At 43.9% G+C, this 22,514-nt stretch overlaps 1 protein-coding gene across 1 annotated transcript in view; it reads right to left on the minus strand.

Annotated features, from left to right (window-relative positions):
- Positions 1-22,514, minus strand: part of LOC111143039 (calsequestrin 2) — a 65,183-nt gene that overhangs the window by 12,240 nt on the left and 30,429 nt on the right. Inside the window, exons 5-8 of the mRNA XM_022496470.1 lie at positions 16,993-17,066; positions 11,383-11,513; positions 9,734-9,779; positions 3,362-3,416 (exon numbers count right to left, since the gene is read on the minus strand). Of these exons, the coding sequence (XP_022352178.1) occupies positions 3,362-3,416; positions 9,734-9,779; positions 11,383-11,513; positions 16,993-17,066 (306 nt within the window). The remainder of the gene's footprint in view (positions 1-3,361; positions 3,417-9,733; positions 9,780-11,382; positions 11,514-16,992; positions 17,067-22,514) is intronic.

A 22,514-nucleotide genomic window follows, 5' to 3' on the forward strand; every position in this document is an offset into this window, starting at 1 on the left:
AAATCTGGGAACATCAGTGGACAGCAGGGAGGACAGCTGACTTCTCTTCCTTAATTGGCTCTCAAGCTTCCAGGTGGCTGCGTTCTCCTGCTCTCCCTGCCCCCCTCCCCCAATAGTGCAGCAGCATCACTGGGCGTGCTCAGAGCCAGCCTTGGGCCGAGCAGTCCCGCAGGTAGTGGGCTCAGCTGCACTGGGTGCTGAAGAGCCGGAGAGAAATCTAAGTTCGTGTGTCCGCTGTGCCCCTAGCCGCGTGATCTCAAGCAAGTCACCGAACTTCTCTGGGTCTTGTTCATGGTGAGGTGGTGGGGTGACGAAGGGTAGGAGAGAGGAAGGAGGGCGGGCTGAAGGATCACTGGAGGAGGTCGCCAGGGGTAGTAACTGCGAGGGGCCCTCAAGTCTACAGCAAGGCCTCCTGCCACTGTGAAGGAAGTCATACAGCCCTCAGCTTCATTCTTGGCCTCAGCCTCCTCACTTGTAAAATGGGAATAGAACGAGCAGCACCCACGTGGGGTTCTGGCCCATAAGCTTACAAGAAGTGATCAAGAAGTGATCATCACCAGCCTCATCATCATCAGGCCACGGTCAGAGGTCAATAAAGCCTGCCGGGATTTGAATCACAGCAAGTGATCTGGGCCCTTTAACCTCTCAGACCACTTTTCTCCTCTGAGCTGGGAATGGCAATATCATGCATTTATCACAGTCTGGCTTTAGGGACCCAACGAGATCATCTCCGTACAGCACAGTTCCTCGAGACTGTTAGCTCTTTCAGGAGAGCTGCATGGACTTCCCGGGCAGATGACCGTCTGTCTTTAGCCAGTGGGCAGGGGTCCCGTTGGGGCAGTCGGCCAGGTCCAGCGAGAGCAAAAGTATAGAAGGAACCGCTGTCTGGGCAGCAGTGAAATTCCTGGTCCTACAGCCACGCCCCCTCTGCCCCCGGGTCACACATCAGTGACCTTCGGGTAATGACTGACTAGCTGCAGCGTCGGGACTTTCACAGAAAAGCCTTTCCTAGCCCTGAGTGGGCCAGGCCCTCCCTGGATGAAAAGATACACTTCGATCCCCCACACATTGACCCCCCCTTCAGTGCCTTTCTTCCAGCTTCCCAGGAACAAGCCCCAGCTTGGGCTCCTCTGGGGAAAGACGCAGCTTCAGGCCCAAGGATATTTGTGCAAGGAGGAGGTGGAAGTAGTTTCAGGAGCTTGATTCATTGCAGCAGCAATCTCGGTCAAACAGGTTCCAGCAACTTCTTGCAGGCTTCTTTGTTCCATTGTTCCAGAGGGCCAGACAGGCTTCCCCACAATCCTGGAAGAGGGCAGGTGGGGCAGAGGGAGGAAGCCCGCCGGGGTCTGGCCAGCAGGCTGCTGCTGATGGCAGTTTCATCTCTGTTCACACAACACCAGGGATCCGACTCTGTTTGATTATAGCTTATAAACCCTGGGCAATTGGCTTCCTTCGGTATTTTCCCCTACAGGGGCAGAGGGGTGGCCAGAAAATGCTGGAACCATACCGGCATTTTTTTTTTTTTTTTTTCAGACAAAGACTAGATATCCTTCAAGAGTTTTGCCAACTCTGCAAGTCAGTGATGGGAAAAATGAGACCACAGTGAGCATTCAGAAACTAGTAAAAACAAAGGGAGGAGGAAACCCTCAAATAATTTGGAGCATCAATTTGGTTTTGATACAATGGAACATTGTTTGGCCCTAAAAAGAAGTGAATTACTGATATGTGCTACATATTGGATGAATCTTGAACACATTATGGTAAGTGAAAGGGGCCAGGCATAAAAGGCCACAGATTACATAATTCCAATCACATGGAATGTCCACGATAATCAAATCCATAGAGATAGAAAGTAGATTTGTGGTTGCCAGGGACTGGGGGAAGGAGGAAGAAATGGGAGGGACTGCCAACGGGTATGGGGTTTCCTTTTGAGGTGATGAAAATGTTCCAGATTAGTGTACAACTGTGTGAATACACTAAAATTACCACCGAATCGCACACTTTAAAAAGGTGAATACTGTCATGTGTGGATTATCTCTCAAGATTAAAAACTGTATGATAATAGCATTTAGGTTTCCATCTGTAAGAACTATGGAAGCTAAGAGTGTATTAACATCAACGACAAAAACAGGAGTGGGGTTGAAGTGTTGGGGCTCAGTCTTGGTCAGTCATCCACTTATCCTATCACTTCCTGACAGCTGCTTATTGAGTACCTACTATGTGTCAAGGTGCTGTACAAGGACCAGGTACATACTGAGGACCAAGACAACCTGTGGCTCCTTCATGGCCCACTATGAACTCCTTGTGCCCTCTTGGGCAGATTGCTCAACTCCTTGAAGCTTCCTCGTCTGTCCCTGTGAGTGTACAAGAGGTCTCAGGCAAATACCACAGTTCTGCGGTACCTGGGGCCATGGTTCCTAAACCGGATGGTGCCTTAACACTTGCCTCTGAGCTCTGTGCAATTACAGGTTTCGGAAGGTCCTGTTATAATCAGCCCCAGGTGGCTTTGGTTCTCATGCTGTCACGTTTGGGGACCCCTGCCCAGGCACCTCATGGCCCAAGGCTGGCTGCTGAGCCATCCTAAATGAAGTTCCTTGCCTTCTATGTGTGCTGTCTAGATCGTGCCTAGTCTCCCCATATGCGCTGCAGAATGCCCACTTATATGCTTTGGGGACCCTTTATGTCACAGCATTGCCAAAGGGACTAAGCATTCTACAACCAGCAATATTGATTTTTCCTGCACTTCCCTCTCCACCGATGCTAAAAAGAATGTGACCAGGAAAAAGTCATCCAGGTTCCAAAATAAAACAAAGCTGCTCATCCGTTTATAGGGTCATTTTGCACTTTAGAAATTAACTGCCAGTTTTGTCCAAGCCTCACTCTTTGAGGGAGTGTTTTCTATTAAGTTTCCCAAGCACAGACCATATTTTACGAAGCAAAGCATACTTTGGTTGTAGTTGAAATGTAGGATTGTTATTTATATAGACTAGAGCATAATACTGTTAAATAAACTTTTAATGTGGACAGACATTTCTCTCTCCCTCTCTCTCACATGCACACGTGTGTGCACGCGCATACACCCTGTAAAGCTAGGATGTTTTTATATCCCTCCAGTACTCAGTGCTTCTTCCTAGTTTGGACAGCCAAGCAGAAAAGAATGAGGCTCTGATCCATCCACATCTCTTAGCTGTGTGCACAACTGACAACAGACTCATACCTAACTGGCGACCACCAGGGGGTGCCCAATATCTTGCAGTGGACTTGCAGACAAGCACTGAGGCAAGAGCAAGGAAGGAGGGCTGGCAAAGGGGAGAAGTCAGATCTTGCTTAAGGTGTCAAGGGACAGATGGCGGTTTCTTACCTGGGTCACTCCTCTCTGCAAAGGCCACAATGTGGATCCCATTCAAATCATCTTCCTGGAGGAGAGAAGAATCAGAGGTTACACTCCCAGGTGGAGAGATAGAAAGGAACAAGTCAGGGACAGAGACAAAGGGTGGCATGGAAATGGGAAGGGGGGAGGTGTTGGGGTAGTGGACACGGGGCAGGGGAACTGAGGGGTGCACAGTAAGGAAGGAAATATTGATGAGCAACTGGGCAGAATGCGTGCTGTTTGATCCATGGGTTTACAAGACAGGAGAACACCCACTACACACAAGACATCAGCACTGAATGGGCCTCACTCCTGTGGGCTGTGGGGTCCAGGACAGCAGCAGTAAAAGGCAAAAGGAGGAAAAACATGATTCTGGTTATTAGGAGCTCCAAGGGCAACAATCACTCTGAATACAGCTCAGTAAATTGTCAGTCTGTGTTTTGAGAATTCACCACCCGCAACCAGCAATTATGGGAACGTCTGAATGCCCTCGACAAATCCTGAAACTGTCCCCAGACTGGCAGCAGACAGGAATCTTCTAGGTCAATTAAGACGTGGGTCTGTTCTGTTCACGCAAGAATCATATACAAATGTAGGGCTCCTCTGTGAACACTCCTCCTACTGAAAAACCTGTGTAGTCAGTAAGGGGTGCCTTGCTGACTGTGGCATCCAGGTTCCCACCTTGGGGTCCTTTCTGCTCAGGTCCAAATTTTGCTGAGGGCCTCTAACGCATTTCTGTGAGTGTGGGAGGCTATGGGAAAAGTGGATTTGGGAACTAGGGAAAGTTGAGGGTGTGACATGACACGTGGGTGTGGCTACGGGGGCTGAGGCCAAGGCCAAGAATTCAGTGAGTATGTCACATCCCTGAGCAAGCAAACAGCATTGCATAGTTCTATGTTCTGGACAGAAAGGACCGTACACCTGTGTCTCCTTTGCATCAATTCTTTGTGCCTCTTTTGGAGGAGGCTTTGTTGTGAGCAGTGTGATTACCAAAAAAACATGGAGAAGAAGATGTTTAAGAAGGAGGCACGTGGGACAAATCTGAGTGAATACAGATTATCGCTGACACAGGGAAAGGGAGTCACAGGGTATCCAGGATATCATATCAGAATCATCCTATGGAAAAAACTCCAGGCATCTCAACCCTCCCATGATCCCCGTTTCCATTTCAATTGATTTTAATGCTGGTGCAATCCTATCTAAATGCTAATTTTTCCCCTTTGAGTTTGGAATGGATAAAAGCTCCAAAAATTCTGAGAGATTAAATGGAAAATATTATTATTAAAAACAAGAGAGTGGGCATGGGCTTGGTCAGATGCTCTGGGGAATTGAATTTTACAGATATATGTGTGTGCGTGTGCATGTGTGTGCAGGTTTATTACACAAATCCGACACCAACCAGAAGGGGAGTCCAAGGTTTCACTGTTTTACATTTGCTATTATCGCCAGACAGAATATCCTGATCAGTTCTCATTAGGCTGTCCTGTGTCTCTGTCTCCTGCCATCAGCAGGAAGTGAGCAGTGTTAACTCTGTAAAGCAGGCTTCATTTCTGTGTGCCCTTCTAGAACACATTTGAAATTGCTTTTGGAATTAAGAATCCATATTCATTTGTTAAGAGGCTGCTCACAATGTGGCTGTCACTCCCCAGGCCCAAGATGGTGCCTGGATGGAGGGCTCTCATCCAGGCAAAGAACCTGTCTCTTTGTAGGGATCAAAGAGTCAGTTCACAAACCTGTAGAGAACACTGGCAAAGAGGCAGGTGCCTGCTTGGGGCCGGGTATTTTCAGTAATACACTCACAGAGCAAGAATCCATGGGGGAAGCATATAAATCAGGGTTCCTCAGTGAGAATCCAATGTGCACGGAGGAGGAAGAGCCAAGCTGACCATGCATAGGACTGAGACCCCCTTGGGGGGCTTTCTCTGAACCCCACAGCCTTTGCTCCAGATCACCCATTTAGCCTTTGGATCACATTGCCTTGGAAACTCTCTTTTTAATAGCACAAATCTTACCTTCTCAACCAGATGGCAAGCTCTCTGAGGGAAAGGATTATGCCTTAAAATAACAAGGATAATTACAATGGCCACAATAGTATCTGCCCCCTGCCGTTCTTTGTATCAGTTCTTTACAAGTACGTCATTTCTAAAACACAAATGAAAGTCTTATTCCTATTTAGTGCTTAAAGAATTGAAGTGACTTACCTAACGCCACAGAACTGGTACGTGACATAACTGGGATTCAAGCCCGTTCTGTCTGGCCCCACGTGCTTTTTCTTTCTCACTGAAGGGGTCCAGAATAAGCCACTGTGGCATAAAAATTATTTTGGGCTGAAAGCATATGAATTCCTGAATGCCTTATCTACCTAAAAACAGAGAATCCCAAAAGAACTCAGTTGTCATAAACCCATACTCAAGAACCGTTCTAATTTCTCTTCTTAGACAGATATTATCACAGAACTAGCAAATCTCCCATCTATTCCCCAAAGGCCTGTTTCTTTTACCAAGACATGGTTTGTTTTTCCATAAGTTCCCTTTCTCCCCAACCTTCTAACAAGTCATTTTTTCTCCCAGAAGTGCCTCTTGCCTCTTCCATTTCCAATTAAGATGGTATATAAGCCCCTTGTTGAGTCACATTTCCTTGTAAACTCCCTTGCATAAATGGGTCATTAAATCTGTCTTTTGCCCATGCTCATCTGTGTTTTGTCAGTTTAATTTGCAGCCCTTTAATACAGAACCTAAGAGGGTAGAAGGAACAATTTTCCTCCTTGACATCATTAATAGCAACAGAATGAGTCTGTTGTCCCTGCAGGGTTTGCAGATGTTTGAAACTCAGATTAGTGACTCTTTAGTTAAAGGAGCCTGGTAAGGGGGTTTTATGTAAAATGACTGAGCCCCATATCCCCCAAAGAACTAGAGACTTAGGAATACTTTGGTGAATACCCTACTCTGAATTCTCTTTCACTTTGTACATTTATCTATCATAGTATGAGCATACTGGAGTGGTATTAATATGTTTTAAGATTGTTTCATTTGTTCAACCCTGAACTTCTAAGGACACAATAGCAATGTTCATTTTTATAAACCCTGTGCTTAGCACAAAGTAATAGGTTCTTATGAATTTCCACTGACTTAAAGAAAAAAGGATATGTTGATAAAAAGCTTACACACTAGTTGAAGAAAATGGAAAGTATTAGAGATACCAAAAAGAAACCACACATCAGTCACCCACCAACCAGGTATATTACCACTGTTACTGTTTTGCTCTGCTCCCTTCCAGGTTCTGTTGAATGTTTGTTCTCTTGAATGAAGCAATGCAAAGAAAAAAACATGCACTTAAAACTACAGACTCCCTGGTGCAATGGAATGTTCTAGGGGCTTATCTGGAGGTTTTTGGCCCCCTTTTGGAAGTACTACTTTGTTATTGCCACAAAGAGAGAAGGTTCTTTCTGAAGGAACTGCTGACTCCCATCCCCATGCACTTTTGCCCAGAACTCCGACCACTTGCCAGGATGGAGAGCTGGTTGGAAGGTAAGAGTATTGAAAGGGAAGGACAAGTCGGCACTCAGTCTGGACCACCTTGCCCCACCTTGACGTTCTTTGAATCTAAATAAGCAAATAGCTGTTTAATTTACACAAAGCAAGTATCACTAGCCACCAGTTTCTTTAGTAATAATCAAGCATGTGTTTTTTATGGTTTGCTCTTTAAAAACCCACACAATGAGAGAAAGAAAAAGGTCAATAGTTGCTTTAGCTTGACTTAGTTTTCCTATCTTATTTAAATATTTTGCAACTTCTGGGGAAGTGGGTGTTGAAGATAAAGACTTCCAAGGTCATAACTGGTCACTTTCCCCAGCTTCTGTGGTTTCATTTGCTGCAGCCCAGTGGTCCATGAAGATGCTGCTCTTTGGAGCAATGCTTCCCTAGGTGGCAAAGGTAGTTGGGGAAGGCACTTGGGAAGTGGCTTCCCAGAGATCCCTTTGACAGATTGATTTCTGCTTCTCCTTTTTAAGGATGGAAAGATGATCCTGCCTTCCCTCCGTAGTTGGAGACTTGGGACCGGTGAGGTCTGGTTACAGCTCCTGGGATGTCACGTGGATAGTCCATGATGGTGTGCAGGTAAGAAGAAACCCAGTCTAGTTGCCCTTTTCTCTACCAGGTTAAATTTAATACAAAGCCCTTTCCTGATTAGAAAACAATTGAATATATAGTAATGGTGGAGAATATGAGCCATCAGTTCTATTATAGCGAAAGGCAGTAACTTCTCTTTTCCCTTAAGTGAAAAGAGAGCAGAGAATGAGTTGCGGTGAATCCAGAGAGTGAAATTTCTGAACATCTGCCTGTGATATATGAGAGGGAACATTTCTACTGGGCAGTGTGGGGGGAGCAAGGGGTATTTGTGGTCAGGGGGAGGGGACAGGACACAGCTCTCCCACCACGGCATATGGTGTCAGGGATGTGATATAGCTGTGTCATTAAGAGAAGGTCTGAAGGAAGGGCTTCTCTTAGGGATGAAGAAAATTAAAAGAACTAAGAATAGAGACATAGCAGAAGAGAGCAGTGACAATCGCTCTCAATTTAAAATGGTCATGAAAGACAGAGAAAGACCAGGTAGCAGATTCTGGTAACCAAGAACTCATACCAGGTTAAAGACTAAAGAATAGAACAACAAACCTCAGATGTGAGATCCAAGATCAGATCCTGGGCCAGGAAAAAAGAATTTTGTGTGTGTGTGCTATAAAGGACATTAGTGGGACACTGGTCAGTTTGAATAAGGTCCATAGGTGAAATAGAATTATACTAATTTCCTGATTTTGATAAGTACACTGTGGTTTTGAGAGACATTCCCTGTTTTTAGAAAACATCTGAAGTATATAGGGGTAAGAAGATTTGTGTCTGCTAGCTACTCTCAATTCAGAGCAAAAAAATGTTTATATCCATTATCTGTCAAGAAGTATGTGATCAAGCAAAGAAAGTAAAATGTTAACATTTGGGGAATCTGGTAAAGAGATCATGGAATTCTTTACATTATTTTTCGTAAGTGTGAAACGATTTTAAGTAAAAGGTAAAGCTATTTTTTAAAGGAATATTATTTTTAAAACACTGCTACACTCTTTTTAAATCTAGTAACAAGACCTTTTAAAGATTACATTTTTGAAAGGTTTAAATATTAAGAAAATAGGTTTCCATTACTGCTGGGTTATTCTTCGAAAGTCCGATTCTCCAGACTGGATGACTCGCTCTTCAGTGTCTTACGAAATGTTTGTTCTGCCTTCAGAAATACAAATAAGTTACCAGCCAGTAAGATATCAAGTGATAAGTTACTTCATGGTTCTGTTCTTCTGTCATTTTAGACTCTGAATCAAAGACTAAATAAATAAATGTTTTCATGTTAATTCCTTTCTTCTCCCCCACCCCCTTGACAAAATGGCACCTCATGGGGATATGCTTACTCTGGGGAACTATACTGAAGAGAACATGAGATTTGGCTCCAAATGATCTAAACTAAAGTCCCAAGATCTAATGCTTATTAGTTATGTATCCTTGATTAATCAACTTAATCTGTACGATCATCAGTTTCCCCATGTAAAATGAGGTTAAGTAATATTTGTTCTACTTCACTTTTTAGAACTCTTGAAACATCCAGGTTAAAAGAATACTTTGGAATGCTTTGAAGAATGCTCCACAGGTGTTGGTTGTTATTGGTTATGGAATTTTATATAAAGCTGATGTGGGATGGGATGGGATGGGATGTCGTACCTCCATGGCCCTCTTTCTATACTATTTTGACTTGCCTGACACATTGTCTATGGCATAGACCTAGGGGATAATCTGACTCAGCACCTTCCAGTGCCTTGAGTTGATATTAATGAAAACAGCTACCATCAGTTGGCCAAACACCTCCCAGGTTCTAGGCGCTTTGCAACCACTCATCCTTACGAAAAGCCCTGATTTGAGAAGCAGAAACTAACTAAAGCTCAGAAAGATGACATGACTTGATACAGGATGCAGAGCTACCAGGTAGCAGATTCTGGATGTGAACCCAAGTCTCTATGACTCCACAGCCCGAGTGCCTTCCATGATGTCACCCTGGGTCTCTGGTAGTCAGTGACCAGAAGCCAGTAGTGACTGTGGGACATGAACTCAAAGATAGAGTAGTTTTGCCTTGTGGGTAGTACCCAAGAGGCTTAAATTAGATCCATGGAGAACTGGGCTTTAATTGAGTGTGATGTTATCCACGTTTCAAATTCTCCATCATCTAGACATCCACTCCAGCAAAATAAAATGTGGTTTAAGTTTGGGAACTCAAAGGGGTACTCCACTTGGGGTGATGTCTACAAGGCAGAAAGAGTTTCTCATTTCTTACCCATGTTTCAAACATGTCTTCTGGACGCAGGCGACGTAGGGTGGGTCTGAAAAAAACAAAGATGAGCTTCTTTGAGTGGGGATTACCAAGGCAGACACCACAGCCTCAGCGTAGTGAATATAAAATGAGATGCTGGTTCATTTGCAAGGACATGAAGAGCTCTAGAAATCTCCCCTAAGGAAATGGAGCTGTTCTACCCTGCTACATCACACAGGGAGCTAGCTGGGCCTGAAGCTCCCAGCTTTTTCACAGACCCATTTGATTCAAGGATTATATAAAGCCTATTAGAGGGACCCCTGGGTGACTCAGTGGATTAGGCATCTAACTATTATTGATCTCAGTTCAGGTCTTGATCTCACAGTCATAAAGTTCAAGCCCTGTGTTAGGCTCCACTCTAAGTGTGGAGCCAAATAAATAAGGAAATAAAGTCGATTACAAACAATGGGTCAGAGGGTACAGGGTTAGCTTATTCCTAGGGCAAGAAGCCATTTCCTTCCTCATAGATAGGGCCCACTGCTCAAAGCCCAGAGCAGGCCCAGAATGAGGACACCTGGGAGAAGAAGCAGAAGTAGTGGTTCTCCCAGGCCAGGACTGCATTGTCGTATCATCAGGATCATCATTCAAAAGCTCTTTAGGGATGTTTGGAGGAACAAGTAAAATTATATTTTGCTCATGGTTTTATGTCCTTCTGAATGTTGGCAAATTGTATTAGACACACAGAGATTTCCTTCTCCAAATGCTGCCTCCCTATGGGGACCAGGACAACCAGGTGATGGAGTCATAGTGCTCCAGGTTCAGTGGACATATCTGAGCGGGCATTGGAGAGGGAGGGTGGTGTGCCGAGGTGTTGAACCCACTACCACATTCCATGTTTCAATATTGTCCCTCCCTCAAGAGCAGGGGTCAGCCAACCATAGCTGGTGGGCCAAATCCAGCCAGTGCTTCCTGTGTTTATAAATAAGCTTTTATTGGGTTACAGCCACACCCATTTGTTTACATACTGTCTACAGCTGCTTTCACACTACACAGCTGCTTTCACACTACACCAACCAGAAACCATCTGGCCAACAGAACCTGAAATATTTATTCTCTGGCCCTTTATGGAAAAAGTTTGCTGATCCATGCTAGAGCTACTCTAAGTGGTATCAAATATGCCTCTCCCAGAAGTCTATGTATTAAACACTCATCCATGGCTAAGTTATTTAACTACTCTGAGCCCAATCCCTTGATCTGTAACATCAGGATAATAATAATACTCCATAATGTTGAATATTAGATAAAATAGCTTCCATAAGCACCTGGCATGGTATTTGGCATATAAGAGGCTGACAGTAAATCTCTATTGTTATTATTGTAGAATATGACTTGTAACTTACTCTGACTCGGAGGGGATTTGCTGATTGTGGGGAGTTGGTCTACCTTGTTTGCAAGTATAGACCCATACTCAGAAAAGGTAGCAATATCCTGCCCAACTGATCAATGACCAACAAAGCCATACTACTGATTTCAGTTCTTCTGGGCTAGTAACTCCAGGTTATTGCTCTTGGGAGGCCTAAAATTGTTAGGACTGAGAGGTTCTTCTCCATCCCCCAGGCCTTAGACCACTGCCTGTCCCCCACCCACCATCCCCTGCATGTCATCTGAGGCACCTTTGGTGCTCCTTCACAAACTCCACGATCTCCTCTTCTGTGTAAGGTTTGTCAGGGATGGCAATGGGCTCATCCATAAATGGCTCATAGAAGTCAACCTCATTCATCTTCAAGGACAATTTCTTTGCAACCTGTAACAATTAGAAACATAACAATAATTTCCTTGAATGCTAGTCTAGAGTAGCAGTGGGTTGCCCATCTATAAGAAGTGTGTGTGTTTTCTGGAAAAGATATGAGAGTATACCTACAGTTTTAACTTAAATGTTGAAGTGGTAGAAACTCATTGCCTAAGCCCTAGCTCAACCAATCAGAGAAGGATAAATCAAGGAAAAACCCTCTTTGGCAAATGAGATCCAACCAGGAGAAGGGAGCGGTAGGAATGAAAAATGGGAAATCTAACTGTACAATCATCATCACTCCACTGTATGTGCCAGGGCTGGAGAAAGAAGCAGATGTCAACAGAATAGTCTCAGTGTTCTGAGATGCATGGATTTAATTGAACCAATTTGGATAGCACAGGCAATTGACAGAAACCGTTTACAGCACACAAGTACTCAAAATCAGAGGTCAACCCATTAATCTGTCCTTGATCATCTCCTTACCCCTTCTTGTGATTTAGACAGAAGCAGGGTTATCTCTCAGTACTGGCTTGTCCAGTGGTTTCTCAGACTCTGGGAACTGTCTGCTTTGTTACCAGCCAGAAGGTCACCAACCATCCTGCTTTGTCCAGAACGGAGGGATTTCCCAGGGTTCAGACTCTTAAGCTAGAACTGGGATAGTCCCCCAGCAACCCAGGATGAGGGGCTCACCCTCTACCAGATAAAAAGCATGGGGAGCCAGCTTGCAGCCTGGAAGACGTCTGCTCTCTTGATTAAAGTGGCCACATAGTCTCACTGTTGGGGCAGAATGGGTGCTGTGTTTGCCTGCAGGGCTGCTGAGCTCAAGCCTCTTTTTGTGAAATGATTTGAGAGGCCTGGAATGTGCAATGCTTTGTAGAAAACCAAATGCCATTCTTTTCCTGTTTGAGCTGAGGTCCAAGAAAGCACAGGGATGAACAGTGGTTCCCTTGAAACGAAAGAAGAATTGCCTAAGAGCTGACGCCCTGTGGTGGTAACCAACGGTGCAGAGGTCCAGGGCAGCCGTGACTAATTGGGAAGGGGGAGGAACTGGGTATTACATAAACCGTTACACAAGTAAGGCCATTCTGAGCAAACACGGGTGTCCCTATGGCTTTTGTCATCAGTCGCTATTAATTCTGGGTCACCATATTCCAAAAGACATTTCTCATAGGACTTGAGGGAAAGAAACTCTAGCATCCTACCCAGAGCTAAAGAAAACAGGCCACGTTAAGAGCTCCAGTCCATCAAAAGAGATTTATCATCATGTTGATGTGGTTTTGAGGGACAGGGAAGTGTGGGGTCTTTTCTTACTTTTCCCCCTCTTTGACAGGGTGGGGGTGGTGTGGATGCTGGGGTGGGGAGCGTGGGAAGGAACCAGCGAACACATAACCAGGGGCTGGGTTTTCACATGTTCACATGTTTCACATGTTCTTCACAGAGCCTGGCCTATCAGAAAATGATACTGATTTTGGGTTGCTGACTTCACTGATGACATATTTTAGGAACCAGGAAACCGTGCTTAAAGGAAGTGGGGAGTGACCAGATGAAGGAAAACAGTAAAGGTAGTAGGCACCCGGAGGACTCACGCTGGGTCGGGCGCTAGTGCAATTGATTACTTTGTACATCTTCACCTGGCTTGCTAAGGTAAGAACCATTATTATTACTTACTTTACAGATAATGAACTGGAGGCCTAGTCTTTGTTTGCAGTTTGTCAAGATCTTGTATGTGGAGGGGAGACAGCCCAAAGCGAATCCCAGGCAGTGGTGTGTTCTAAACTATCACCTAGAATGGCAATCTCTTTTCATTCCCAACTTCTGAAGTGTATGTGTGTGTGTGTGTATGTGTGTGTGTGTGTGTGTGTGTGTGGTCCTTGAATGCCAGTGTCTGGGTATGCAATGTTAAGACCACAAACATGAAGCTGGATGGTGGTATTCTTAAGTTTAGGTCTTGGGAAACCTGAAAAAAATTTTCCAGAGAGCTAGTCACTATATCCCACACCATGGAGTGCCCTCAGCCTGTATCCCAAGGAAAGCCCTTTCTCTCATTTTTTTTCAGTTGCATCTTGGCCAATAAACATGCCATCCTTAGCCCTCTGACTCTGACTCCATGGGATTCAGATCAGAGATGTCATAGCTTGGTTTAGGATCAGGATGCAACTATTAGTGCTGGTCCCAAACCTATTAGTGCTGGTCCCAAACCTATAGGTCAGGTAGAATACCCCCAAGGAGTTCTCTGGAAATGCATGTTCCTGGGCCTGGTCACAACACAAAAAAATACAAGTTTAATCTTAGATGTGGGTCCAGGAATCCATGATTTTAAAAGCTCTTTGGGGGAGACCCCTACGGACAATGGTTCAGCAGTCCTGACATCCCACTGTCTTCATGGTTCTCTAACTCATATACTATACTGAATATAACATATTTATTGGTTTGTCTACTTACTTTCTGTCTACAATCTTCTCCTTGTCCCCTCCCCCACCACACTAAACTCTAAATCCCACAGGGGCAGGAATCTGTTTTACTCCTTGTGGTGTTGCTGGCCTCTAGAAGAGATTCCAGCCCATAAAGTGCACTCGATAAATATTCTCTGAGTGAGCAAATGAATGAATAAATGGAAGATACTTCTAGTTGTACGTCTTCCCCACTTGTAGTAAGAGAACTCATCAACCCCATCTTATGTTTTCAGCAGATTCTTTTCTTCGATTCCCTAATGTTTTCAGGAGCTTCAGGATCTTTGCTGTCTCGAAGAGGAGTCTTGCAGTCTTGTATTTTTGAATCTTCTCTGGTCTTTCTCTCCTTCACCTCAGTAATGACCAAGTCCTCTTGTCATCTCCATGTCTGCCAGTTGGCTTTTCATCTTTGGGACTGTATTAGTGCCTCCTTGGCGCTGGCCTCGCCTGACTTCACATCTCTAGGAACCACCTTCCCTCCCCCTAGTCCTTCTGGGCTTCCCTCAGTCTCAACGAAAAGTTCTTGCAGCTCCCTCTTCTGCACCAGCGCCCCCTGCTGGACACCATGAGGCTTCCTGGGGCTCTGGCTCCCTCCCTCACCCACAAATGGTGGATGAAATTTTCAAGTCCCAAATGGTACTGAGTCCTCTGCGTGTGACTACTCTTCTTTCCATGTTCCATGTAGAGGTAGAGAGTGTGTCTTTCTCCTTTTAAATGTTGTAAAATCCCACAAGGCTACATAAATGGGGGCACTTATGACTCAGTGTCTTACAGAGTTTGGAGTGAAGAGGCTTCTGAGTTTGTAATTATAGCCTGACCTCACCTTCTTCATGGGCCACGGACACAAAACCATATGGTTGGGCTGGGAGGCATGTCTGAAAACCGATACCAGCCTGAACTGAACAGTGGGCCACCCTTTGAAGAACTAAGGCTTTCTTTCTTGGCCTAGCCTGCCTGCCTGATTGTGTTCTCTCGGATGAGTTCTGGCCCCCGGGAGCCACCTCAGTCACTGCTGGCCTGTCGTAATGGAATGGCAGTGATGTATTCAGTTTAGGTCTCCCTTTACCTCCCCTTCTCTGCTAAAGTTCTCACCCAACCTTCATTCCCCTGGGCTTAGATGGCTGCCTTTTATGCACAACAGGACTAGCTAACATTTACTGAATGCTCCCCACATATCAGACTTCAGCCAAGAGCTTCACGTGTATTGTTTCTTTCTCTGCACAGCAGTATGAACACTGACCTGAGATTACACCTCAGTCTTCATTGCTCCCTTACTGTGTGACCATGGGCAAATCACTTAATCTCTCGGTGCCTTGGCTTCCTTCTATGTAGATTGAGAATACTAATATGTCCTCTATGGGCACTTTGAGATGACTGAAAGAGCTATGTAAACTCTCAGCACAGAGTCTAGCACGTAAAAGCTACTTAGTAAGTGGTAGTTATTATTGCTTTTGGTATTCTTGCTCTGGATCTCTCTTGACTCTAATCCAACCAATTAAGGTAAATTTTCTTCAGGTTTAGATTTTATTACTCAGATTATAGACTCGTCTGGATTATTTTCAATCTAGAGTTTTTAGAGCAGGGCCATATCCACAGAGGTAGTTTGATGTACACATATACAGGGATTGAATACAACCTTTTCTTGTCATACTCCTTCCCTGCTCCAGAACCTACAGGCTTCCTTCTGTTTTTCACAGAATACTTGGACTCCCATGGTATAAAGGCCCACGAGCCCTGCTCTTCAACTGCCTTACCCCTCAGTAGGTCACCCTCTGATGGACTTTGACTTGAATATAATCAGGATTTAGTTTGTCCTAGACTTATTTGTTCTAGTAGATATGGTGACTGAAGGTTTTTAGTTGTGATATGTGTGTGAGTGTGAGAGAGACTCTTATGTGTGTAGGTGTGGCTATGAGTGTGAGTGCGTGTGTACTGAGAGTTATATAAGTGTGGGTGTGGATTTGAGTGTGAGTGTGTGTGAGGAGGTGTGCGTTATGTGTGTACTGTGTGTGTCCTGTTGTGTGCTTATGTGTGTCATGTTTGTGTGCTGTGTTTGTTGTGTGTTGTGTGTGTGTTGGGTGTTTTACATGTGCGTTATGTATGCATCTTTTGTGTGTTGTGTGTGTCTCTATGTGAATGTGGGTATGTGGGGATACACCCTGAATTTCAAGGGCAGGTACAGAGTCTTCTACTTAAGTGGATGTTACCAAGGAAGGGGCATGGGTGTGCATAGCTGGGATCTCAGCACTACCATTAATTCACTGGAGATCTTGGATATTACTTACTCTTTCTAAATCTGTTTTGTTATATGGGACATGGGACTTCTTGGCTCCCAAAGTTGTTTAAAGGCTTAGAGGTCATAGACATACAATGCATCAAGTTGTACCTGACACACAAAAAGCACTCGATAAGTAGTAGCCATTTTAGTCCTAACTGAAGTTAGAGTGGAGTATTCCACCCATAGTGAACTCCAAAAAAATTACCCACTGATTCAAGGTCCTTCATATATGTTCTTTGGCTTACAAAATCATGAGCCACATCCAGAAAGAAAGAAAAATTGAATTACAGATGAGTATATTAATGACATCTCTTGAAGATAATAGGTAACTTATGGAAGCACTCCAGGTTTCAGATGACCAGTAGTCCTCCCCATTCCATTCCCCCATCCTAACCCAACAGAAGGGGAAGTATGCACCCCTGGGAAGGGAGAGAATAGCTCTAAAGACAAGGAAGCAGTGACTAGTGTCCTGGCACACTCTGTTCATGCACTGCCCATTCTTAGTGTTCAAGGTGGTTAAAAATGGTTCATCACTTTTCATCAGCTATTTTCAGAAATGAGCTTGCTTCCTCTGAATTAATCATCTTTGTATTCATCTCCCATTCAAAAGTGACTTATTGCTGTATTTCTAACACTTCTGGAGAAAGTGTTAATGGATGGAAGATGGCAAATATTTCTAAAATTTAGAAAAGGACTGGGAAGTTCAAATTTTCATCCTTTATACCTACAGAAGTATCCAAATTGGGGTTTCATAGGTACTTACCCCTTTGTCGAAGGTAGCAAAAAATTTGATATAAGGTTGGAAGTGTTCAGCTGCCTCTTCGAAAGCCTTGTAATCTGAGAGAAAAAAAAAAGATCAAAGAAAGAGAACTTTTAAAGATGCATGCCAAAGACATTTCTCTTTTTAAATAATGTAGAGAGAGTGGGGAGCCAATTAATTGTGACTGGAAAATTATTTAGTAGATTATTATTTAGATAGAAAACTATTTAGTTCTATTTATTTTTTTTTAAAGATTTTATTTATTTGACAGAGAGAGACACAGCGAGAGAGGGAACACAAGCAGACGTAGTGGGAGAGGGAGAAGCAGGCTTCTCGCCAAATAGGGAGCCCAATGCGGGGCTCGATCCCAGGACTCCGGGATCATGACCAGAGGTGAAGGCAGACGCTTAATGACTGAGCCACCCAGGTGCCCCTATTTATTGCTATTTAAACCCACAATTTCCCCCAAGGAGTTTGAGTTGAGTGGTATTCTATTGAGCTAAAGAAGAACCCTTTACCACATTTTTATGTCTTTTCAGAAATTGGTAGATGGGAAGGAGAAAGTGAAGGAAACTGAGAAAGGGAGAAAAAGAGAATATTAGACTCTAAACCCGAGGAAAAAGTTATTCCACTCAGACTCACCATTAGTTATGAGTGTGTAAGCACAGCTTCCTATAAGTGACCACCAGATGAGAAGGAAATCCATCTTAGTATGGAAAGCAACCTCAATCAAAAATGACATCATGAAAGTACTTTAAACTTCTTAGCAGAAGTCCCCTTTTTGGTAAACCCTCATTTTTCTTTCCCTCTTTTTAAGTTTTCATCCTTATTCTGATTCCTTGAGAAGATGATTTAAAATCAATCAAGCCTATGCTTGACTCTGGTTTCAAACTTGAATCCAAACTGGCCATGTTACGCCTGAGACCCATGAGCGTGGCCATGCTGTGCCTTATCACATCTCGTCAGTTACCTGGAGAAGACACTGGTATTTCAGCCTTAGAGGTGAGGGTAATGAGGATGGGAATGCTCACAGGCTGGTTCTACATAACATCCATAATTCTGAAAGTTGGTGACACTTTGATTCATTCTTAAGAAGATTAACCTCTTCTCATTTTGTCGAGTTCCCTATCTCCTAATCATTAGAGACATAAGCTTTTGCCTGAGTTCCAGGAGCATGCAGAATTTTTCAAGTCAATCAAAAACATTTCACGATTAATACTGGCTCAGGGAACACAAACATGAGTAAGACAAAGACAATGATCTCAAAGGCACACAACCCAGAGTTGGTATGGACCCTTAAAGAACCACAATGTAATGTGATGGTTGCTAGAATGGAGGTAAGTGCAATAAACACAGATGAGAGGGGGTTGAAAATTTACAAGAATGCCCTTCCATACTGATACACATTCACACAGACTTCTCCCCATAAGGGTAATTGGTTAGTTGGAAAATACATCATATAGCCTGATAGTTGAGGTAGAGAACTGGGTGGATGGGGAAGAAGATGGGTGAGAGGTTTGGAGAATGAATAGACAGAAGGTGGGAGAGAGGATTAGGGCCATACCTAAGCTATTTACATCTGTCTAAAACTATAGTGTTCTCCAGCAGAATCATCTGTATCCTCCCTCCCTGACCCCCTTGTCCCTGATGAATCTCTCCCCACGTCCTTGAACTCCTCCCCTGCTGGAAAGGATGGCCTACACCTGTGTCCAGAGAATTCCCTTCTTCACCTAGGGAACCAATCTGTATCCCTTTTAAGAAGAAAAAGGGTAGAGCAAGATAATTTCCCCAAGGTGACACTTCAAACTGTGGTTGAACCTTTAGCCTTTCCCAAATAGTGGTTGTCTTCTAGGGTACCTGGTCTAATCTGCTCTGTTTGATGTCATGTGACATCAGGTTTTCCTGCCCTCATGTCCTGTTCTGATGCTGACCAGCTCCTTCCTGGCTCTTCCAGTCTGACCCTCCGTTTCCCCTTCTGGAATAGGCTCCTGAACAATTAGCCTTTAACTGCCGGCTTACTGCGTACTGCATTTCCTCACCTTTCTTCCCACATCTCACGGTTTTCCATACTGGATACTGGCTGCCCACCTCCAGATTTCCCCCAATTTGGCATTCTTAACTATCTGCTGAGTTCCCCTCAGAAGTTCCTGTTACCCCCTCTCAATGCTAGCATCCATAGCTATGTGCTCAAGTTGGATGTGAAGTTTCATACCCAACTTCCTTGGAAGATGTAGCCCCCTAATTCTTCCAAGTCCTTTCTAATTTGATCTTCTATATCTTAGGAGACTTTTCTCCCAAACCATGCCAGTCTACCTCTGTGTTCAAGCCCTCTAGTTCTCCACTGTCCTTCCATTTCTCTGTAGGATAGCTTGGGCTCATTTTGCAAAGCCAATGTCTCTGTGCCATTAAATATCCTTGACCAGTCACCCTCAAACTACAGCAGAAATACAGGATTCTTCCTGAGTGCTTCCCCTGGGTACCTTCCCAACTCCCCACCTATGGACCCCATGCTCTTTTGGACGGCAAGAAGAAACAGGGAGACGTGAATGTCTGATAGAACTTCGTGATGCTTTCAGTCAGTGTGTAACAGCCATACATTTTTTGTGGTGATAAAACTTTCTGCATGTTTTCTATAACCATTCAAAATTTCACAGTAGTTAATATTATATCTGAAAGTGTAAACTTATTGCATTCTATAATATTTTCTAACTAAGATGTCGTCAAGCATGACAGCTGGAGAGATCCTTGGTGAAACCGCTTCCTCACCAGGTCTTCTCAGTTGGTGTGATTGTGACTCTAGTCCAAGCTAGTTTGTCATTAGTAATGGTTTTCGGTTTGTGATACTGTAAAATATTCAGGGTTTGGGGGTTTTTTTGTTTTGATTTCATACACTTGAATGTTCATATTGTCTACTAACATCAATGGAATGAATGTATGACTGCTATTCTTTATCATGTTCAACATCATCATCGGTATTACTAACATGATCTGGGCTTAGACTTTCCTAAAGACAAAGTTTGTCAATTTAAAGATAAAAATTCAACCTTAAAAAGGAAGTTGAGGGGCGTCTGGGTGGCTCAGTGGGTTAAAGCTCTGCCTTCGGCTCAGGTCGGGATCCCAGGGTCCTGGGATCGAGCCCTGAATCAGGCTCTCCGCTCAGCGGGGAGCCCGCTTCCCCCTCTCTCTCCTTCTGCCTGCCTCTCTGCCTACTTGTGATCTCTGTCTGTCAAATAAATAAAAATCTTAAAAAAAAAAAAAAAAAAGGAAGTTGAAATGGCTCGCTAGTGATTTTATTACTTAAATCTCCAGAAAACAATCTCTAAGACTAGTAGAACTCGATCTGTGTATTCTTAAGGAAATGCTTCATTATTATTTTTGAAGTATATAATATGGAAAACTTTGAATTTGAAATCTATTCAAATTAAAAGAATATTACATTTGCCGGTGAAAATGAAAGTAATAGCCATTAGGACTGAAGCAATGCTCATGCCCTTGAAGTGACAATTTAGAGATCAGATTTCCTAAATTCCACTTTAGGAAAGACCACTCATCAATCAGAGGAAAAGCAGTAACTATTGCCTTGTCATTTGCCGCCATCCACCTGTTCAAGCAAAGTCTCTTGTTGACTGTGACCATCAAGAAGAGATTGTTTAGGGGCACCTGGGTGGCTCAGTGGGTTAAAGCCTCTGCATTCGGCTCAGGTCATGATCCCAGGGTCCTGGGATCGAGCCCCACATCGGGCTCTCTGCTCAGCAGAGAGCCTGCTTCCCCCTCTCTCTCTGCCTGCCTCTCTGCCTACTTATGATTTCTGTCTGTCAAAGAAATAAATAAAATATTAAAAAAAAAAAAGAAGAGATTGTTTAAACCCTTCACCAGGAGTTGCGTGTCATTGTTTCAAAAGCTATAGTTTTAGAAGGAAGTACAACATTCTCATTCAAAAAAATCTAAAAATATTTTATTTGGAGGATTTATACAAGGCAATATTGAAAACTTTTCTATTATCTTCTTTTACTATTATTATTAGTAGTAGTAGTATATAAAGAAAGCAAGAGAATCTTTTGTTTTGTTTTGTTTTTTGTTTTTCTACTAAGTCCAAATCCTCTCCAGTTTACCCCACAGGCTGGGCAAACATCACCACATTTTGTGTGTGCCATGACCTAAAAAAGTGTGTAAAATCTTGAAAGTACAAAATGGTGTTTTAAGTGTGCAAGATATAAAATCAGATTGCTAGGATTTAAATCTTGGCTGTAGGATTTATTTACTAATTTAACTTTTTTGTTCTTTTCATTTCTTCCTCATCAAAACACTGATAATATGGTAACTGCCTTACAGGCTAGTAGTGAGAAATAAGGTGGGGTGTCACTATGGAGCTCCTGGCATAGACCCTGGTACATGACATGTGTTGATTAAATGGAGTTGTTTTTGTCACTGTCTTAGTAGGGAGGAGAGGAACTAGAAGATGTGCTCTTTATCCCAATCTGTGCCTTGCTTTCCTTCTTACCTGCTATTCTGAGCTTAATGGAGGGGAGAGAAACAGAGGACGAAAGAGATTGAAGGGTGGGGACAGAAATGGATAAAGGGAAATAGAAAGAAGTTAAGGAGAAAGAAGAAGGAGGCAGCTGGGGCACCCCAGAGTAGTCAGCATCTGTAAGAAACATAAAAATTGAAATGAAGTCACCCAAAGGAGGGCTGGGCAAACTTCTTTGGATAGCCACCTTCCTCCCAGATACAGGCTTTTATATAGCACAAGAGAAGGCAGCTAAGTCTGGTCACAGGAGAGGGAAAATAGGTGGCTTGCTGGTGAGAAGGCCAAGGGTGCCTGCTGGCATACAGGCAAAGAAACAGCTTTGCCAATAATTTTCAAAATATTTTGGAGTTTCCAGAAACATCATAAGCAGCCCTCCTTTACATGTCCCCCATGTACTAATGCTACCAGATCCTCTTTTGTGGTTATGCCACAGCTGAGGCTCCAGAAAAAGTCTTTCCTCATTGTGCCATGCTGCCAAAGTTGTTTAAAAAGACCTACTCCAGGAGTTAGCTTGCCTGGTCCCTCCTTTTCCTGACTCCCACTCTCCGCTCTCTCACTCCCATATGGATTGTGGTGATGCTATGATGCATTCCCGTGCCCACCCAAAACCTGACCACAAAGCGTTCAAAGGGATTACACCCAGGGGTGAGGCTGTGCTGTTGAGGGCAGCTTTGGTGGTCGACTGTGGGCTTGGCCAGCAATTTTCCACATTGTGTGACGGCAGCTGAGCCCTGCCCACCCAAATTTTCCTCTAATCCTGTCCAAGTGACTGAGAAGCTCTCCAACTGGCGGCCACAGGAACTGCCAACATCAGGGAGAGAGCCCACTCTTTACCTATTTTAGGGAAGAGTCCCACTGGTAGGTGGACAAGTAGAAAAGGGGAAGGAAGACTTTTCTCTCTATAAAACATGCTCCTCCCAAGACCAGAGAACATGGCCCAACCTTTATGCTCTTTCAGCATCCCTGCCTGCTTTGCATACTTTTGCAGATGGGTCCC

The sequence above is a fragment of the Enhydra lutris genome, unplaced genomic scaffold (genome assembly GCF_002288905.1).
Source record: "Enhydra lutris kenyoni isolate GAN:26980312 unplaced genomic scaffold, ASM228890v2 scaffoldscaffold9, whole genome shotgun sequence".
NCBI classification, from domain to species: Eukaryota; Metazoa; Chordata; class Mammalia; order Carnivora; family Mustelidae; genus Enhydra; species Enhydra lutris.